This window comes from Anabrus simplex, chromosome 1, assembly GCF_040414725.1.
Source record: "Anabrus simplex isolate iqAnaSimp1 chromosome 1, ASM4041472v1, whole genome shotgun sequence".
NCBI lineage: Eukaryota > Metazoa > Arthropoda > Insecta > Orthoptera > Tettigoniidae > Anabrus > Anabrus simplex.
The window spans coordinates 565,321,704-565,341,203 of record NC_090265.1 but is presented as its reverse complement, the minus strand read 5'-3'; the positions used below and the strand labels follow the sequence as shown (position 1 = coordinate 565,341,203).

Here is a 19,500-nt window from a genome sequence, read left to right as displayed (position 1 = left end):
TGATTGTAAGAAATAGTGGACCCTACTGGAATATTTAGAATGCTTTATCTCACCTACCCTGAAGTATTCAGTATATCCATTATGTCATGCATACTGTATGAAAGATTAAATATATTTCTCCGTGATAATCGTTCTCCTAAATTACAATATATATAAACCATCACGGAAACAAATCCTTCATTTGTCACTAAATGTCACTAAAAGTGCTGACTTAAAATTAGTCCATGTATTAATTACCTACAACGTGTTTGGATACGTTCTTTGACTGTTGAAGTAGCAGGTTTTGATATTCGGTATTATTTCATTCCACATTATTTGAATTATTGTTTGTTACATTATATCTTACAATCAAGATTATAAGTCTCACTCTGGAAGCAACATTTCGAATTTTGTGTTATTTTAAAATATATATATATATCATTAATTAATACCCACGGAAAACTCTTCTTGTTACCAATTAAACGCTTATTTAGAATATCTTTCCTTATTTAAATTGTAATAAAAATTCAATTAATGAGAACCCTCATAGTTTATGGTCTTTTTTTTTTTCGTTTCCATGTCATTCTTTGTTTCCTTAATTCGTAATGTAAGATTCTTCTAACTGTAGTGAAGCCATGAATTTTCCCGATTTCAATCAATATTTTAGACACAATATCCATGATACTTTCTTCGATTATATTACTTGAATTATATTAATTCAATTTAAAAACATTAGTACCTTGTACATGTTGATGGTGATTGTTAAGCTGGCTTCAGTTGCACCAAAAGACTGTGTTGCCATGAACAAGCAGACTCTAGTATATATACCTGTGTTCAGATATGCATGGGAGGAGAGAGCGGTCGCCTATTGGTCGATCTTGACACCACATTTCGGCGACCAGCATGTGGCGACCGACAGGGACAGGTTTGTTCGTTTCTTTGTCTAAGTTCGTTGCCTTCCGTGCAATAGATATGGAGAGATAGCGATTTCGAAGATATATGATTTCAACTTTCATATCAGAGTAATTTACATATATTGGAAGTTTTGGGTTAATTGTTAGCAGTTAGCCTCGCGGTACTCATTCACACAATATTAACAAAGTTCCTCGTCAATAACATTACACACTTAAAGATTGAATTACCATGAATAAATATCCAGTTTCCAAACTACGTGAAAGTCAACTTTTAGCAGTGATCAACTAAAAGTCTTGTAACTGCAAAGGAATAAATATTGAATAAATAGTTATATTAACCAAATTTTCTCTATACTAAAATGATATTTTAGGGTTTCAATTTTGAATTTTCGATTATATATACTACCGTTATATGCTATACACTATAAACTCAAAGTAATTTATCTTAGAACTTTTTCGAATGTCAATAAATCTTACATTTAGATAGACAAGTAGACCTAGTATTTTCACTTCCTTAAATACAAGAATGCATGGGTTAAATTGTAATTCTTTACTTCATCTTTGCCACAGCATAAAGCTATCATAAAATTGCATCAAGGATCGGCAAAGTAGTGGAACTGATTAGGGCCACACCTTATATGCTTACAGTAAGGATGTGAGATCGAACCTCGACAATCATTTGTTAAAGAACTTGCTTTCAGAGCGGAATTCCAGCACTCTGACTCATTCTAATATCTATAGAAATATAGGGGACTTCCTGTACTATGCTCTTTCGTAGTAAAATATTTCTTGCCCTACTTTTTAGAATATATTTATCCAATACAGAATTTGCCAAAATACTTTACTTCTGTTATATTAGGAAGGTGGCAAGCAGCGTTCATGGTAATTTGTGGAGAATGTCACTATTTATGCTCGATATACATGCATAGAAGTGCTCCAGAATAACCATTTTAGCATAACAGTTAATAAACTAATATTTATTTTAATTTTTTCCTTCAAGCGCTCTTTTACGACAAACGACTAGAATAGAAATAATTCCCACAATCTTAAGTTTACAATAACTTCTTTTACGTGGAAAATGTCTATAATTTCGGAACCGTCCTTGGTCCGGTGACCAGTAAAAAGAAAAATAACAGTTTATAAACCGAAATAAGTTATTGGGAACATGAGCGAAGAAAGTGTTCACTATCTCATTGTAAAGATGAAGGACGATAGTAACTAGCAACAATATTCTGACATCGCTATGATGTTATCGGGTGTTGCCGGTTCGGATTGAACAGATGTGAGCTTGCAATCGGGATATGGTGGTTCGAACCCAACCTTGGAAGTTGAGAATATGGTTCTCGGTGGTTTCCCATTTTCAGACCAGACAAATGCAGGTGTACCTTAATTAAAGCCACGGCCACTACCTCCCAATCCTAGCGCTTTCCCATCCTTCCGTAACCAAAAACATTCAATGTGTAAGTGCTACGTTAAATCGCTAGCAAAAACAAAAAAGGAAACATAGTGCTGCCATCTTCAGATACTAAAACTGCCGTGCTACGCACTCTGAAATCCGGCATAGTAAAATGTAAAATGAGGTGTCATTTTATTCGTCTCAGCGGGATCTAAACGTATATGGCAAAGACAAAATCAAATTGTGAATATTTGAATATTTGAGAAATTTTGGTGCAAAAAGAGCGAATAATGTATTTTTTCTTAAAATGTCACGGCGTAAGGGCAATAAGTGGCTTTAAAATAATAGAAAACGCTCTTTAGAGTTCAAAGGAACTCAAACTGGTAAATCACCAATATCGAACCACCACATGTGTAAGACAGCTGAGCGCCGTGAGGCGAGTTCCAGCCGAGCACATCTGGAATTAAGAAATCAAAAAGCAACAACAAAATTTCAAACCCACACTGTTTAGGTACAGTAGTTTATTTCAGCATCGTCTATCATGCGGTACGTATTTTACGTGAAATCTTGCACTCATATACCCGACACAGCCGCGTTCTAATATTATCAGTAGACATGGGATTTTAAGGCAAATGCCTATTTTGTTCCTTAAGAAAACATGAAAATGTATGAATATGTTGGCATTTCATGATAAATCCCTTAGATTTACAGGGTTTTATAGTACCCTAAAATGCCTATTTCGACCTTTAGAGCCTATTTTACTATTTTAGTGCCTAAAATGCCTATAATGCAAGCAAAATTTTCGATTCAACTAATGAAAATCGTAAGTTTAAAATGACTAAAGTGTTTATAAACTTCAGTGTTCAATAGGTAGGGGATAAAATATGGACACGTGGTCTAGTGTACTACAGAATAATCTAGGTTATTCAGTACTTAACAGGGCACAACAGGTAATGGGTGGGGAAAAACTAGACGAAAAAGTGGACTTACCTAGTGAAATTGAACTGAAAAATGTAGGTAAATTGTCCTATGCCCCTCTAAACTCTGTGGGTATGGAGCGCTCTTTGCTTTCATAATGTTAACAGATAAAAGACAGCCTGACTCTGGAAAATTTGGAGAATATTATTATTATATACTGTAATGCAAATTACGAATGAAAGTGTTGTAATGTTCCTCACAAATAAATAAATAAACATACTCCATTCGCGTTTACACTGTTATGGGATGCCTGCAGTGCTGTAATTGTGTTCAGTGATTTTAGTATTAAGGTTTTAGTTCAGTATTGACTATGATTTTTCATATAATCCGTAACTATTTTTGATAAATGTGTTTTTTAATTTTGTCTTAATTTTGTTGTTATTCCTGTTAAGAACAGGTATGTATAAAGTTTCTTAAAGTAAAAGAAAGATATAACGTTACCGTACATTTTAAACTTTTAAAATCTATTTTCTGTCTATCTACAAATTTTTAAAGCACATTTTAAGTGCCTTATTTCTCCTTTAAAAACCTATTTACTTGCCAAAAACAACAATCTTTAGAGCCTAAAATCCCAGGTCTATTTATAATTTAATTATTGGTGGAGGCCTGATTTTTTCGCATTAACGATAAACGCAACAAAAAATATTTTGAAGCGATTTTGAAATATCTTAACGAATCATATGATTCTGGTTAACAATTAGTGATTTTGTTTTCGCGAATTACAGCGATTTTAATCACAAAGATGGTTTAAAGCGAAATTTACTTGTTTTGCTTTAAGTGGGAATATGCAGCGAAATTCATGGAAAATATCGATCTCGAAATTGTATTCCAATATCACATGTGTGAAGGTAAACATAAGACAGAATAAAGATTTCTCTTTTCGCCAGAAGTATCTCTTCGTATTAATATTCTATAAAATCCCTTAATGGTATGGCGATATAAGAGGAAAGCTACGGCCATGTAGGGTGAAACAGTAATTTGTTATCAATCTTAATTAGAGCTATATTACAGTTCTAATCAAGATTACATAAGGAATAGTGAATGATTACTAATATTGCTTTTCTTTATTTATCTATCTTTCACATAAATAGTCCAAATCTCAGGAATTAAACTATGTATGAATAACTTTAGGGAAATTAAAGCGATGAGGTCAGTCCTATTTCGCGAAATAATGCGGAAAATGTTTTCCTTTTCGCGAAATCGATCATAAATTAATGCGAAAAATCATGCCTCTAATTATGAGTTACCCTCCGTGTATTAGCTAACCAACACATCTCTGTGAACTCGCGTTCTTCCCACCGTTCGTGCTTGCACTCGGGGGCTTAAAATGTTCAGCCGATCACGTTTTGTGTCAGGAATTGCAAAACTCAGGAGTTTTGTTGTACTGAGCGGTACTATAGACGTTTCTTTTCAGCACATCAAGCAATCATTCACCAGTGTTGTAGCGCTACAGCACTAATTTGAATAGTTTAGCAAGGTTTACGACCTAGTGCATAAAAGACAAGGGCCTATAACTGGCTTCGTTAAGTATATCCTTCAAATTAACCTATATTATATTAGTCCGGCTCCTTTTCTCAATGTTTAGTGCAACTGTCTTGGGTTAAGAGGATTTCCGGTTCGATTTCAAGTCGGGTAGGGCTCCTAACACTCGTTCCCAAGACATACATGTTAAGGAACCATTTTCCTTTGCGTTGTACGGCTCCATAGCTAAATGGTTAGCGTGCTGGCCTTTGGTCACAAGGGTCTCGGGTTCGTTTCCGAGCAGGGTCGGGAATTTTAACCATCCTTGCTTAATTTCGCTGGTACTGGTAGTATATATCGTCTTCATCACCATTTCATGCTCATCACGACGCACAGGTCACCTACAGGCGTCAAATGTCTTCGGACACTCCCGGCACTAAAAGCCATACGCCATTTTCTTTGCATTACATCAGTAGCTTATTAATCTGTTATGATACTTCATCTGCCTGACAGATTAGTATAAATCAAATGAGAATTGTAACTGCTTACAATGCTAAATAATAGAAGTTTGCACGTAACTTCATTATGACACACTGTACGGGGAGTTTCTCTTGACCTACTGAATATGATTTGGGGACCGCCTTTGGATTCAGATTGACATAAGGGGCCACCGCGCCTTTCGAATTTATTGCAGATATTGCAGACCTTTAAAACGGTACAATAATTAAGGAGAAATAAAATGCTGCTTCTACAAAGTGAGTTGGCGGTGCTGTTCGGGTCGCGTAGCGGTGAGCTTACAGTCAGGTGTTTGCAGGCTCGAATCCCACTGTCGGCAGCCCTGAAGATGGTTTTCCGTGGTTTCCCAGGCAAATGCTGGGGTTGTACTTTAATTAAGGCAACATCCGCTATCTTCCCAATCCTAGCCCTTTATCATCCTTGAGTCGCCGAAAGCATTCGATGTGGGTTTTTTATTATTTTTTATTTACTGACTTTACATCGCACCGACACACATAGGTTTTATGGCAACGATGGGACAGGAAAGGGTTCGGACTTGAAAGGAAGCGGCCGTGCCTTAATTAAGGTACATCCCCGGCAGTTGCCCGGTGTGAAAATGGGAAACCACGGAAAACCATCTTCAGGGCTGCCGACAGTGGCGTTCGAACAAACTATCTCCCGAATACTGGATACTGACTACACTTAAGCGACTGCAACTATGAAGCTCGGTGTTCGATGTGTTAGTGTGACATTAAGTCACTAGAATATAGAAAAAAATGCTTCTTTCGTTCCTAGCCTTTCACCCAGTTGTCTGTGATCGGAAATCATTTGTATTAAACCCAATTTTACGGCCCTTCCTGATTCCAGCCTTGTGTAGGATGTGCGTGTTTGTGTGGTGGTTGATAGTGTGATATTCTGTCTGTAAATGAGGTTGGTTGTGTGATATGCTGTATGTAATTGAGGGTATGTATTAAAACGATCACAAACACACAACCCCCAAGCTAGAAGGCCATGGATTTAATTTCCGGCTGGATCGGGGGTTTTAACTGCATGACTAAGTTAAAATGCCCCACCCAGTCGGGAATCAAACCCGTGGCCCTCTGAACTGAAGGCCATTACGCTGAGCAAAAAGCCAAAGACCTGGAAAAAATAAAATGTTACTGTACGTATAATATAGTACGTAATTACAATAATAATGTTATTTGTTTTACGTCCCACTAACTACTCTTTTACGGGTTTTGGAGACGCCGAGGTGCCGGAATTTTGTCCCGCAGGAGTTCTTTTACGTGCCAGTAAATCTACAGACACGAGGCTGACGTATTTGAGAACCTTCAAATACCACCGGACTGAGCCAGGATCGAACCTGCCAAGTTGGGGTCAGAAGGCCAGCGCCTCAACCGTCTGAGCCACTCAGCCCGGCAGTACGTAATTATGTAGTAGGCCTATGAACAGATACATAAACCATCAGAATTATTCTACTGTGATTCGTACTAAGTAATTTTGCTAGTTGCTTTACGTTGCACCGACACAGAGAGGTCTTATGGCGACGATGGGACGGGGAAGGGCTAGGAGTGGGAAGGAAGTGGCCGTGGCCTTGATTAAGGTACAGCCCCACCATTTGCCTGGTGTGAAAATGGGAAACCACGGAAAACCATTTTCAGGGCTGTCAACAGTGGGGTTCAAACCTACTATCTCCCGTACTAAGTAATCGTCCTTAAGAACTGATTGACTAATTGGAACTTGAGTAGCCTCTTTTAGTACGACAGAGAAAGTAAAAATCATACAGCTTTGTGAACAGGAAAATATCATTTATTGAATAAACTTTTAGTATATTAAATTAATATTATACAGAATGTTTAAAGAAGAATAGTAAATATATTAGGAGGCAGCAGTGTAGACTACTTTGAGTAAAAGTGGTCCTGTATGTACGATGTGTGGACGGAGGTTTGTGCATCAATAAATGCATCGGTAAATCAATTTTGTGTTTAATTTTTGCACTTTTGTAAGGTTTTTCCTCCGTAAGTCATTTGAGTTTAACTATTTCACATAATATAGTGTATTTCTGTGAATAAATACATCATTAAGCCATTTCTGCATCTTTAAAATTCGTGTAAGATTTTTCTCATGCATACTGTACAAACAGCTGTCATTCCGCTCACACCGCACACTCGACACATATTTATGCGACTTTTCTGTGCTTGAAATAGTCCATAGTACTACCTCCTGAAATATGTACTTCTACTCGTGAAATATTATATTATTTTGTGTTCGTAACAACCTTGGCCTAAAGTCCTGAAATCTAAAATGGATTGATGACATCGGTACAGAAAGTAAAAGGAAAAATGGTTATAGTTCCTCTTCCTCCTACTAATAATAACGGAGTTACTGGTTTCACATCACAAGTAACTACATTTCCAGCTTTCGCCGACACCGAGGTGCCCAAATTTTGTCCCACAAGAGCTCTCTTAAGAACCATAAATCTATTTTCACGAAGATGGTGTATTTGAGAACTTCCAAATACCACCGGACATAGCCGGGATCGAATCTGCCACTGAACTCAGAAGATCAGCGCTTCTACCGTCTGAGGCCGATTCTTCTTCCTACAATTAACGCTAAAAGAGGCCACATACACCAGCACCCAGGAATGATATCCAAACGTCCTTGAATCTAAAATGGACCGTTCACTATAGTACACAAAGTGAAAGGTAAAATGATTTAGGTTTCTCAAAACAACCGTTGGTTGAAGTGTACGGCACAGCTGTTATGTCATATGGCAACAGACTGGTCTGAAGCAGATAAACACACCCAGTACCACTTTAAATCATCGTAACTATTACACCCTACACTCACATCGAGCATATGCTAACCTTAACCTTTGTCTAAGATTCTTGTTTTAAAATCTTACTCCTGTGTACCTATAGGAGTAGATACTACTTTAATAAAGGCTACTCCTAGCACTTTCCTATCCCATCGTCGCCATAAGTCCTATCTGTAAAACAAATCGTAAAAACAAAAGAGAGTTTCTATACAAGTACGTCACTAACCAGTGGAGGTCACCAAAAAGGTTCTTCTTTCTTCCCTTACTTGCCCTAAATCTCTTTCTGTACCATTCCACCTACCAAACAAGTTCACATCCTGTTTTAACTATTTATGCTTTTACTTTTTGTAGCATCAAGAGTCCGATTGTCGAACTCCTTGGCTGAATGGTCAGCGTTGAATCCCTCGTTTCAGAGGGCCCCGGGTTTGATTCCCGGTCGGGTCGGTAATTTTAATCGCGTCTGATTTTAATTCTTCTGGCTCGAGGACTGGATGTTTGTGCTTGTCCCAAAATTCTCCTCTTCACACCACGAATCACCACAGAAACACGCAATAGTAATAATACTATCCCCTTCCCGTCATAAGACGGGCTCTGAATTTTGGAGCGTGGGTTGGCGAGTACGGGGCCCTTCCTGACATTGCTTTCACTTATTTGTGCCAGGCTCCTAACTTTCATTTATTCTATTCAACCTCGCTTGGTCAACTCTTGTTCTTTACCGATCCCGACGGCATTAGGTTTGCGAATCCCAGGGAGTCTTACATTTTCACGGTCTTGTGGCCCTTGCCTTTCTTTGACCGATACCTTCATTTTTCGAAGTGTTGGACCCCTTCCATTTATCTGATTAGTGTTATACAGAGGATGATTTGCCTAGTTGTACTTCCTCTTAAAATAATCACCACCACCACTTCCTCATAGGGTTGGTGTCAGGAAAGGCACCCGGATTAAAACGGTTTTTTGTTTTTTTTTTTGTTTTTTTGCAAGTTGCTTTACGTCGCACCGACACAGATATGTCTTATGGCGACGATGGGACAGGAAAGTGCTAGGAGTAGGAAGGAAGCGGCCGTCTTCAGGGCTGCCGACAGTGAGCTTCGAACCCACTATCTCCCGATTACTGGATAGGCCTACTGGCCGCACTTAAGCGACTGGGGCTATCGAGCTCGGTGGCCCTAAAAAGGGCCAAATCCACATGTATTACACAGTTCACACCCGAGACCCCACAGGCGTGGGAAAAGTGGTAGAAGAAGAAGAAGAAGAAGAGTCCTATACTCTTTTTTCATAGAACACAACAATTCGAGTGAGGAAGTTTTTTTTTTTTTTTAGGAATGAATTCTAAGGGAGCCAAGGACCTACCGCTAGAAAGAAATGTCCTAGCAGGAGTCCAATACAGCTGAGTTCGAGATTTAGGCCTAAACATCCCCAAGGTACTCCTCATCTGGGTATGGACTATTCTCAGAATGCTCAGGATTCTTTCCCTTCCTCCTTCAATCACCGAAACAGAGATTTCGATGTTTGCACCTCTTAAACTGAATACTCAATCAATTTGTTTCTCGTCAAAATAGTTTGGAGTTTGTCTCTCAACTGTATCTGTTTTCTACCTGACACATCTTATCCTCAATCTCATGCTTCGATGGTGAAGGGAAATTTTGTTCCAGCTTCTAAATTTCAATTTCCATCACTTACCACCACGTCTACCAGCAGGGACCTTCTCCATTTGTGTTACGTCACGCCGAATCGAACAGGTTTCATGGCAACGATGTTATAGAAAAATGGAGGAAGTGACCTTGGCCTTAATCAAAGCACAGACCCAGCATTTGCCTGGTGAGAAAATGGGAAAACATGGAAAACTATCTTCAGACCTGCCGATAGTGAGGTTCGAGCCCACCATCTCACAGAAAACTAGACTTCAAGACTTTCCTTCATCGTCGAATTCCTCACTCTCAAAACTGTTTATTGTTTCATATAGAGAAGTGCCGCTCCATGGCCAAATGGTTAGCATGCTGGCCTTTGGTCCAAAGGATAGCGGGTTCGATCCCCGGCAGGGTTGGGGATTTTAACTTTCATTGGTTAATTCCTCTGACAAGAAGGCTGTGAGTTTATGTTGTCTTCAACATTAGAATTTATTTTAGCTAGGACCCCATCTTACCATACTCGCAGATCACCTATATGGTGACAACACGAAAAAGCTGCAGCAGACGTCTCCAGAGGTTACACGCCATTATTATTATTATTATTATTATTATTATTATTATTATTATTATTATTATTATTATTATTATTATTGTCACGAAGAGAACACGTTTTATTTCCTTGTTTTCTTAGTCCATGTAGTTAGCATTTATCATGATATGTCCCCTTCGTCGGCATGTGTGAAGATGGTTGTCCGTGGTTTCCTATTTTCACGCGAAGTAAATGTTGGCGCTGTACCTTAAATCAGACCGAGGGCGCTACCTTCGCAATCCTAGCCCTTCCTCATCCTTCCCTTCCCGAAAACCTCCGATGTGTTAGTGTGACGTAAAACCAGAAGGAAAAAAAGAGAGAAAGATGTCATATGTCTATCTCGTGGCAGAAAAAGAGGAGGAGGAATAGCTGCTTCAGTATGTTCATTATGGCTCTTACACTGGTGACCAATTCAATGTGGCTGATATTTTGTGGCCCTCTGGACCGTTCACGATAACTTGTGGAGGCGAAAAGATGGCAATATCTTATTTTCGATAGCATGTAGATTTTGGCCCATTATGACTCCCAGCCCTCCAATTGGTAATACATGTATTTTAAAAAATCCACTGAGCGAGTTGGTTACGCGGTTTGAGTCACGTAGTTACCTGATTGCATACAGGAGATAATTGGTTCGACCCCTAGTGTCAGCAGCCCTGTAAATGGTTTTTTGTAGTTTCCCGATTTCATGTCAGGCAAAGGCTGGTGCTGTACCTTAATTAAGGTCATGAATACTTCCATAACAGTCCTATCCTTTTCCCATCACATAGTCGCCGGAAGGCCTGTGTGTGTTGGTGCGATATAAAATAAACAGAAAAACAATCATCCTCTCAACATGAATCTTGATAACCTTCATCAAAATCTTCTTCTTCTTATCCTTCTTCTACCGCTTTAATCACACCTGTGGGGTCGCGGGTGCGAACTGTGTCACATATGTGGATTTGACCCCGTTTTACGGCTGGATGACCTTCCTAATGTATTCACTAATGCATGTTTCTGTGGTCGTTGGTAGTGAGGTGTCTTGTGTGAATATGAAGAGAAGTGTGTTGGGGCAAACACAAACACTCAGTCCCAGAGCCAGAAGAATTAATCACACCCAATTAATATCCCCCGTCCGGCCGGTAATCGAACCCGGACACTCTGAACCAAAAGCCTCAACGCTGACTATTAGCCACTGAGTCGGACAACAGTCCTCAAATTATTTATACTAAAATATACTGCCCGTGTGCTTTATAAGTAGAACAAGAATGTCATTAAAATTAAAATGTTTACTAAAAATTAAGTTTGTTAATAATAATAATAATAATAATCATAATAATCATAATTGTTTTACGTCCCACGAACTACTTTCATGGTTTTCGGAGACGCCGAGGTGCCGAATGTTAGTCCCGCAAGAGTTATTTTACGCGCCAGTAGATCTACCGACACGAGCCTTAGATATCTGAGCACGTTTCAAATACCACCGGACTGAGCCAGGATCGAACCTGCTAAGATTTTTACGTATTTTTTAAATATTTTTCTTATATATTTTTAGACTTTTTACTGGTGTTTTCTTATTTTTCTAATTCTATCTCTGTTTGTCTTGTATTTTATGTTTTAAGGACGACACAAACACCCAGTCCCCGGGTTAAAATCCCCGACCCGGTCGGGAATCGAACCCGGGGCCCCTTGAACCAAAGGCCAGCACGCTAACCATTTAGCCATGGAGCCGGACAGTTGGGGTCAGAAGGCCAGCGCCTCAACCGTCTGAGCCACTCAGTCCGGCAACGACACTTTAAGCTATCATGAACATTAATGGAGCGTAAAAACACAAGCGGAATATACTAGGAATGAGGTATTTTCACTGGTTTCTCTCGAACGTGGCCACGGTTCGAACCCCGCAAATTCATTTGTGATTGTTTTTACAATCTACCCTTAATATCGGAAGTCGCACAGCTTTTCACGCGATATAAACAGTCGCGTAAAACTACAGAATTATCTTTTGGTAGAAATTAAGAGGTTAGCTCCCAAATGTATGTAATGATTATATAGTAAGTATTTTTACGTCCCACTAAATACTTCTCTGGTTTTCGGAGATACAATTCCCATAGACGTTCTTCTACGTGCCATGAACTCTACAAAAACAAGGCTATTGTATTTAAGCACATTCAAATACCACCGGACTGAGCCGGGATCGAACCCGACAACTTGAGCTCAGAAGAACAGCACTCTACCATCTGAGCTGCTCACCACGACAAATCTCAAAGAATGAAGGTATAGGCTTGGGAGGGTGAAGGACTGCATCGTCAGAAAAATTAAAAACTCCGTTTGCAATTCTAACACTATTGAGATAAGACAGGAACGGAAATTTATTTTCCTTTCTTAATCTGTTTACCCTCCAGGGTCGGTTTTTCGCTCGGACTCAGCGAGGGATCCCACCTCTACCGCCTCAAGGGCAGTGTCCTGGAGCTTCAGAGTTTGGGTCAAGGGATACAACTGGGGAGAATGACCAGTACCTCGCCCGGGCGGCCTCACCTGCTATGCTGAACAGGGGCCTTGTGGGGGGATGGGGAGATTGGATAGGACAGGCAAGGAAGAGGGAAGGAAGCTGCCGTGGCCGTAAGTTAGGTACCTTCCCGGCATTTGCCTGGAGGAGAAGTGGGAAACCACGGAAAACCAATTCCACGATGGCTGAGGTGGGATTCGAACTCACCTCTACTCAGTTGACCTCCCGAGGCTGAGTGGACCCCGTTCCAACCCTCGTACCACTTTTCAAATTTCGTGACAGAGCCGGGAATCGAATCCGGACCTCCGGAGCTGGCAGCAAATCACGCTAACCATTACACCACAGAGGTGGACAGAACGGAAATTTACCATGGAAAATCGAAAGAAATTGTAAGACTGGCATAAATGGTAACAATTATTCTACACGCAGTATCGATATCCTTAGTTCCCCAAGTTGTTAGTCGTCGTTCTCTTTAAAATTGCCTCACTGTGCATGTCTTTAATTCTATGTAAGCGAAAACTCATACTTGATGTATGCATATTGGAAGTATGGAAAGGTTCCCTTGAAGGTCAAATTTCAAAGTCTTAACATAAGGTTTCTTAATTTATTTTTCAGGTGATAATGAACAGTGTACAAAACAACATGGACATGAATATATTTAACAAGATGATGTCGATCTTTTATTCAATTAAAAGGCGTAATGAGCTCCCAGACCGGCGTAGGTCACGTGAGCGACGGCGGGGGCAGCAGAGTAGGCGGTGCCGAGGAGACCGTGAGCAGCGATGGCGGGGGCGGCGTAGGCACGGGCAGCCAGAGCGGGGGCGGCTCCGTAGGCAAGAGCGGGAGCACCATAACCGTAAGCGCGGGCGCCGTAAGCCAGGGCGGGGGCAGCAGCAATGCCATGGGCGGCGTATCCGTAGGCGGGAGCGGCGACGGCACCGTAGGCAAGAGCGTCGTTGCTTACTCGGACATCAGACTTGCTGACGCTGGAGTAAGGAGTGTTGATAGACTTGGAGTAGGTGGAGATCTGCCCCAGGTTACCAGGAGTCCTCAGGATGTTAGACTGCTGGGCAGTGATGGCGGGGGTGGCATAACCTCCATATCCGTATCCGTGGGTGGCATATCCTCCGTAGGCGAGGGCTGGAGCGGCGGCGTATCCTCCGTAGGCGAGTGCTGGAGCGGCGGCATAACCTCCCAGGTAGCCGGCGTTAGCCACGGCGAGCAGAGCAGCGAGAACAGCGAGCTGGAAGTAATATTGAATGGTTAAGTCCCAGAGTTCCAACTGATGGTGTATGGTTTAGACTTAAGGAGATCTTTGCAATTACCAGGTTACGGTATCCTTAACAGTAGAGGTACTAAGTTTCTAACCAGGACTGGAAAGGGAAGACAAAGTTCAACGATTCGATAGCGGCCCACAATGACTCAGTCAACGTTGTAATTTGAATACAGATCTGGAATACTTAATTTCTCTGACCATTATTCTCAATCCCAGGTCTATTTTTTACAGATACTACCACAATCATGACAACACAAGTTAGTATCTATTAGCTTGATCATGATGGCCAATAATGGTCCGTAATGACTTAATTACTGTTAATAATTATGTCAAGGTCTGCCTTGTCAATACAATTCAAAATCTTGTGTTTATACTAAACCATCAAATATATATAAGTACGTGTTTCGAGATTATCTTCTTCAGCTTACAGATTAAAATCACATGCAGGTAAAAGACCTTATTTAAACTTTTTATGTTCTAATAAAATACTGGATAAAAACAAGAATTCAATAAGAACATTAAAATTTCAAACATATGTCCAATGGCCTGTATTGTATATGGCACTAAAATTGAGCTAGTCGACAATTATCTAATGTTATTGTGGTGTGGCATCTTTGGGACTTTCATAGTCCCATAGTGTTTGAACTTACTAGTATAACAATTCGAGACCCGTGAAGGGCGGTGGGATTATGAAGGTCATGAAGATGCCACACCATAACAACATTAGATAATTGTCAACCAACTCAATTTTAGTACTATATACGAACTTTTTACAGGACATTGGACATAACATGAATGATATTCATATTTGAACTTTTGATGTTGTCACTGAATTGTTGTTTTTATCCAGTATTTTGTTATGGCATAAAAAGTTTTAAATAAGGTGTTTTACATGCAAGTGATTTTAATCTGTAAACTGAGGAAAATAATGTTAACTCTCGAAACATGTAGACTACTTATATACTTTGTATGGATGTATTTGATGGTTTAGTATATATACTAGATTTTGAATTGTATTGACCGAGCTCGATAGCTGCAGTCGCTTAAGTGCGGCCAGTATCCAGTATTCGGGAGATAGTAGGTTCGAACCCCACTGTCGGCAGCCCTGAAGATGGTTTTCCGTGGTTTCCCATTTTCACACCAGGCAAATGCTGGGGCTGTTCCTGAATTAAGGCCACGGCCGCTTCCTTCCCACTCCTAGCCCTTCCCTGTCCCATCGTCGCCATAAGACCTATCTGTGTCGGTGCGACGTAAAGCAACTAGCAAAAAAAAAAATGTATTGACAAGGCGGATCTTGACATAATTAATAACAACAATACAAGTTGTCATATAGCCACTAGAGTAAATTAATACCACCGTGTGCATGGAAACGTCTCACATAACGTGTATTATAGTATTTGACCAGCGATAGTAAACAACAATATAGGGTAAAGATCGATACTCGAGAGTATTCTGCAAAGGCAGATTTGAATTAAACTACTAAAAGTCACAATAGCTCAGGACTTAACCTGATAATTCCAGTTCCTGATATTAATTTATATTAATGTTAACATATTAAATTTCACTTGTTTCCTTTAAATTATGAATTATGCCCTAAAATGGCATTTCATCTGCCGATGAGCTTGAGCTTTATGAAACAATTTATTAACGTCAGTGAATGATGACATTACAAATAATGTGTCCCTTCTGATGAAAGCTAGTAACGTTTCCGAATACGAACTGATATTGTATTCTGAGAAGCGGCCAGTTTAAAAAAAAATCAACCGAGGAGCAATCCACACTTCGCAGGTGTTTGAAAAATTCAAGTGGAAATCTAAAAATCCCTTGTCACAAACCTCTTGCTCGGTATCGATGGTCGAATTTAACTGCTTCTCAAAGCTAATAAGTAGGATAACGTATTATCTTACGAAAGAGTACTTCGCAAATTCTCCTTACTACCGAATACTCACGCTCGCTAAAAAGATAAAGGACAGTAAATTGTGTTATACACTATACGCAAATATTTTCCTGTGCTATATTTCGAAACAATTAATATCCTTGCAACAAACTGGAGATAAGAATGAAATAACTATAATAATAATAATAATAATAATAATAATAATAATAATAATAATAATAATAATAATAATAATAATTTAGCTTCGGCTACAGGTTCCAATGTCCACTGTACTGATGTAGTGCCATCTAGATGGCCTGCCTATTTTGTTCGACAATTCGATTGTACAGTTGTCCAGCAATGAAAGCGGAATTCTACTGGGCGGTTCCTATGGCTAACTTCAAATAAATTATTTTTTATTTTGCCAGGTGACGCTGAGCATACCGCCAGAGATCTTTAAGATGGCCACCAACAAGAATTTTGACTGTTTTTCAAAAATCGACTGCCTTAGCCTGGGTCGAGTCCGACACTAGTGAGGCAGGTAATGTTCTGATCAAGTCTGTGGTTCTAGAATGTTTCACTTGTCATTAGGCTATTGTATTTCAATGCAGTTTGCTGAACGATAGCCATCTGAGACCACATGGGGTCACGATCCGATCTGACAACCTCGACTGGCATGTTACTTTTGGCAAGGGGCCTTTCATCATCGGCCAATCTCAGGATAATACCTAGCCACCAGCACTTCTTTCACAATATTGACCTCGATTAATTGCACGTGCCCAAATCAGCACAGGGCACCACACCATAAAAGTTAATCAGACTGATTTAACCGTCACTATGGGATCATCATTTCTGAAACCTCATAAATAATGTAACGTTTAACAATTGGACACGCTACTTCGATTAAGCACTATGTTCTTCCCGTGCAACGCTTGCAACCACTTTTTCTCTTTTTATGATCACAGATTTTTTTTAATATATATTTTTGCAATTAAAAATACATATTTTAGTTTATTTTATAAGAAAAACGTGTGTCGTCAAATTTGAAGAAATGACTACTTGATCCATACCTTGAAAGCCATTTTTGAGTATTGTTGTAGTTAACTGTAACGAAATGCAAAATTCTCACTTATTTATACTACAGAAAGTGAATGTTGGAAGGTGTGGTTACACACTGGGCCAATCAGGCAGTTTGAATATGACGACGATATGAAAGGTTCAGGAATCAAAACAGGTTTGTCCATTACCGCAGTGTTCGGCAGTGGAAGTTTAACAGATACTCCGTGAGACATTCCTGTCCAGCAGATTTCATAATGAGAGGCTCGTTTCTGAAACAACTGCTTGAACATACTCTTAATTGTCCCCTTACAGCTGATATTCGGTTACGTCTCAAAACTCACTAATCTCAAATGATATAATATATCATCATCATCATCTGTTTACCCTCCAGGGTCGGCTTTTCCCTCGGACACAGCGAGGGATCCCACCTCTACCGCCTCAAGGGCAGTGTCCTGGAGCTTCAGACTCTTAGTCGGGGATACAACTGGGGAGAATGACCAGTACCTCGCCCAGGCGGCCTCACCTGCTATGCTGAACAGGGGCCTTGTGGAGGGATGGGAAGATTGGAAGGGATAGGCAAGGAAGAGGAAAGGAAGCGGCCGTGGCCTTATGGTAGGTACCATCCCGGCATTCGCCTGGAGGAGAAGTGGGAAACCACGGAAAACCACTTCGAGGATGGCTGAGGTGGGAATCGAACCCACCTCTACTCAGTTGACCTCCCGAGGCTGAGTGGACCCCGTTCCAGCCCTCATACCACTTTTCAAATTTCGTGGCAGAGCCGGGAATCGAACCCGGGCCTCCGGGGGTGGCAGCTAATCACGCTAACCACTACACCACAGAGGCGGACTGATATAATATATAATTAGTAATAAATAGTATCAAAACTCACGACTACAAACTGGTAGCTAAAGTAAACATTCTAATGAGTCTCAAAATTCACGAATCCGGACTGCAGGAGGGATGAGGTACGCGGTGACCCACGCTTCTCTTCAACCCATGTTTTTCCACCGACCTAGGGCAGTCACCCACCTAGCAGATTGCCTATCTATTGATTATCTAGTCTTTTCTTAAATAATTTTAGAGCCCCTGGGGTCTCTTTTTAGTCGCCTCTTACGACAGGCAGGGGAACTGTTAATATTATTCTGCTACCCCAACCCACAGGGGAAAAAAACAATGGTTAGTGAATTAAACAGACCGAGGTGTACTATTATCAATATTTTCAAAATATTTTTGCTCTTGTCTTAAAGCTAATATAATATATCTTTTCCCTTTCGCATAAATTTATAATAATGACGTGTGGCCTCCGGAGAGGTCTGGTGTAGGTCTTTAGAGTTGACGCCGTACAGGCGACCTGCGCGTCTGTGAAGATGTGGCCCTACCTAAGATGAAGTCTAATGCTGAAGACGGCACAAGTACCCAGTCCCCGAGTCATAGGAATTAACTAATGAAAGTTACAATCTCCGACCCGACCGAACCCGGAAAACACTGGACCAAAGGCCAGCATGCAGTCGGACGATATAAACATAAAATTAAAGTAGGTGGGGGCCTATATTGCCCGCTGCTAATTAAAAGAAACTGGCAGTTGTTAGTACTGGGACTTAGTTCCATTATGCGGCCAGAAGGCGGCATTTACTTGAATACGAAATTTTGTTAGGGATATTAGAGATCAAGACAGTTAATTCACTCATTTAGTTTCAACGTCTAGAGATTCATTTTAAAAAAGGCGTATTTCCATTTTTCGTAAGCGTTCATCTATTCACTTACTACAATCGCTTGTCTACCCGACACACTTAAACCGAAAACTGTATTTATGGAAGTTATTCGATTATTAAAAGTATTCCATTATCCCATCACTAATAGTGTGTCCGGCTCCATGGCTAAATGGTTAGCGTGCTGGCCTTTGGTCACAGGGGTCCCGGGTTCGATTCCCAGCAGGGTCGGGAATTTTAACCATAATTGGTTAATTCCCCTGGCACAGGGACTGGGTGTATGTGTCGTCTTCATCATCATTTCATCCTCATCACGATGTGCAGGTCGCCTACCGGCGTCAAATCAAAAAGACCTGCACCTGGCGAGCCGAAGTCCTCGGACACATCCCGGTACTAGAACCCATACGCCATGTCATTTCACTAATAGGGTGGGCATGTACCCATTCAAAGAAGAACTCGCCCTGCTCGTGAGTTTTGAGACTGGCCTAACCTTACTAATTCTCTTACTAGAATTCGTGAGTTTTGGGACGACACGAGATATTCGTAACAATTTCCGGGTAATTTCCTTCTTCAATATCATAGCAGCACTTATATATATTTGATTTTCATCGCACCGCACAGACAGGTTATATAGCGACGGTGAGGTAGGTCATGGATTGGACTGAGGGAAGCGACCGTCCCAGTATTCATCTGTTGTTAAAATGAGAAATCGTGTAAAACATCTTCAGGACTGCCGACAGTGGGGGGTTCAACCCGCAAACTCCAGAATGCAAGCCAACAGTTGCGTGACCCAAACTGCCTAGCCAACTCGCTTGGTAGCCTTGTTTTATTACAATATTA

The 19,500-nt window shown here is 40.4% G+C and overlaps 1 protein-coding gene across 1 annotated transcript; it reads right to left on the bottom strand.

Moving 5' to 3' along the window:
- Positions 1 to 13,428: 13,428 nt before the first annotated feature.
- On the bottom strand, positions 13,429 to 16,974 carry LOC136869965 (cuticle protein 76-like). Its single transcript, XM_067144888.2, has 2 exons — positions 16,963 to 16,974; positions 13,429 to 13,983 (listed from the first exon to the last, which is right to left on the bottom strand). Exons 1-2 carry the CDS (start codon positions 16,972 to 16,974, stop codon positions 13,429 to 13,431), a joined length of 567 nt encoding a protein of 188 aa, XP_067000989.1.
- Positions 16,975 to 19,500: the final 2,526 nt, after the last annotated feature.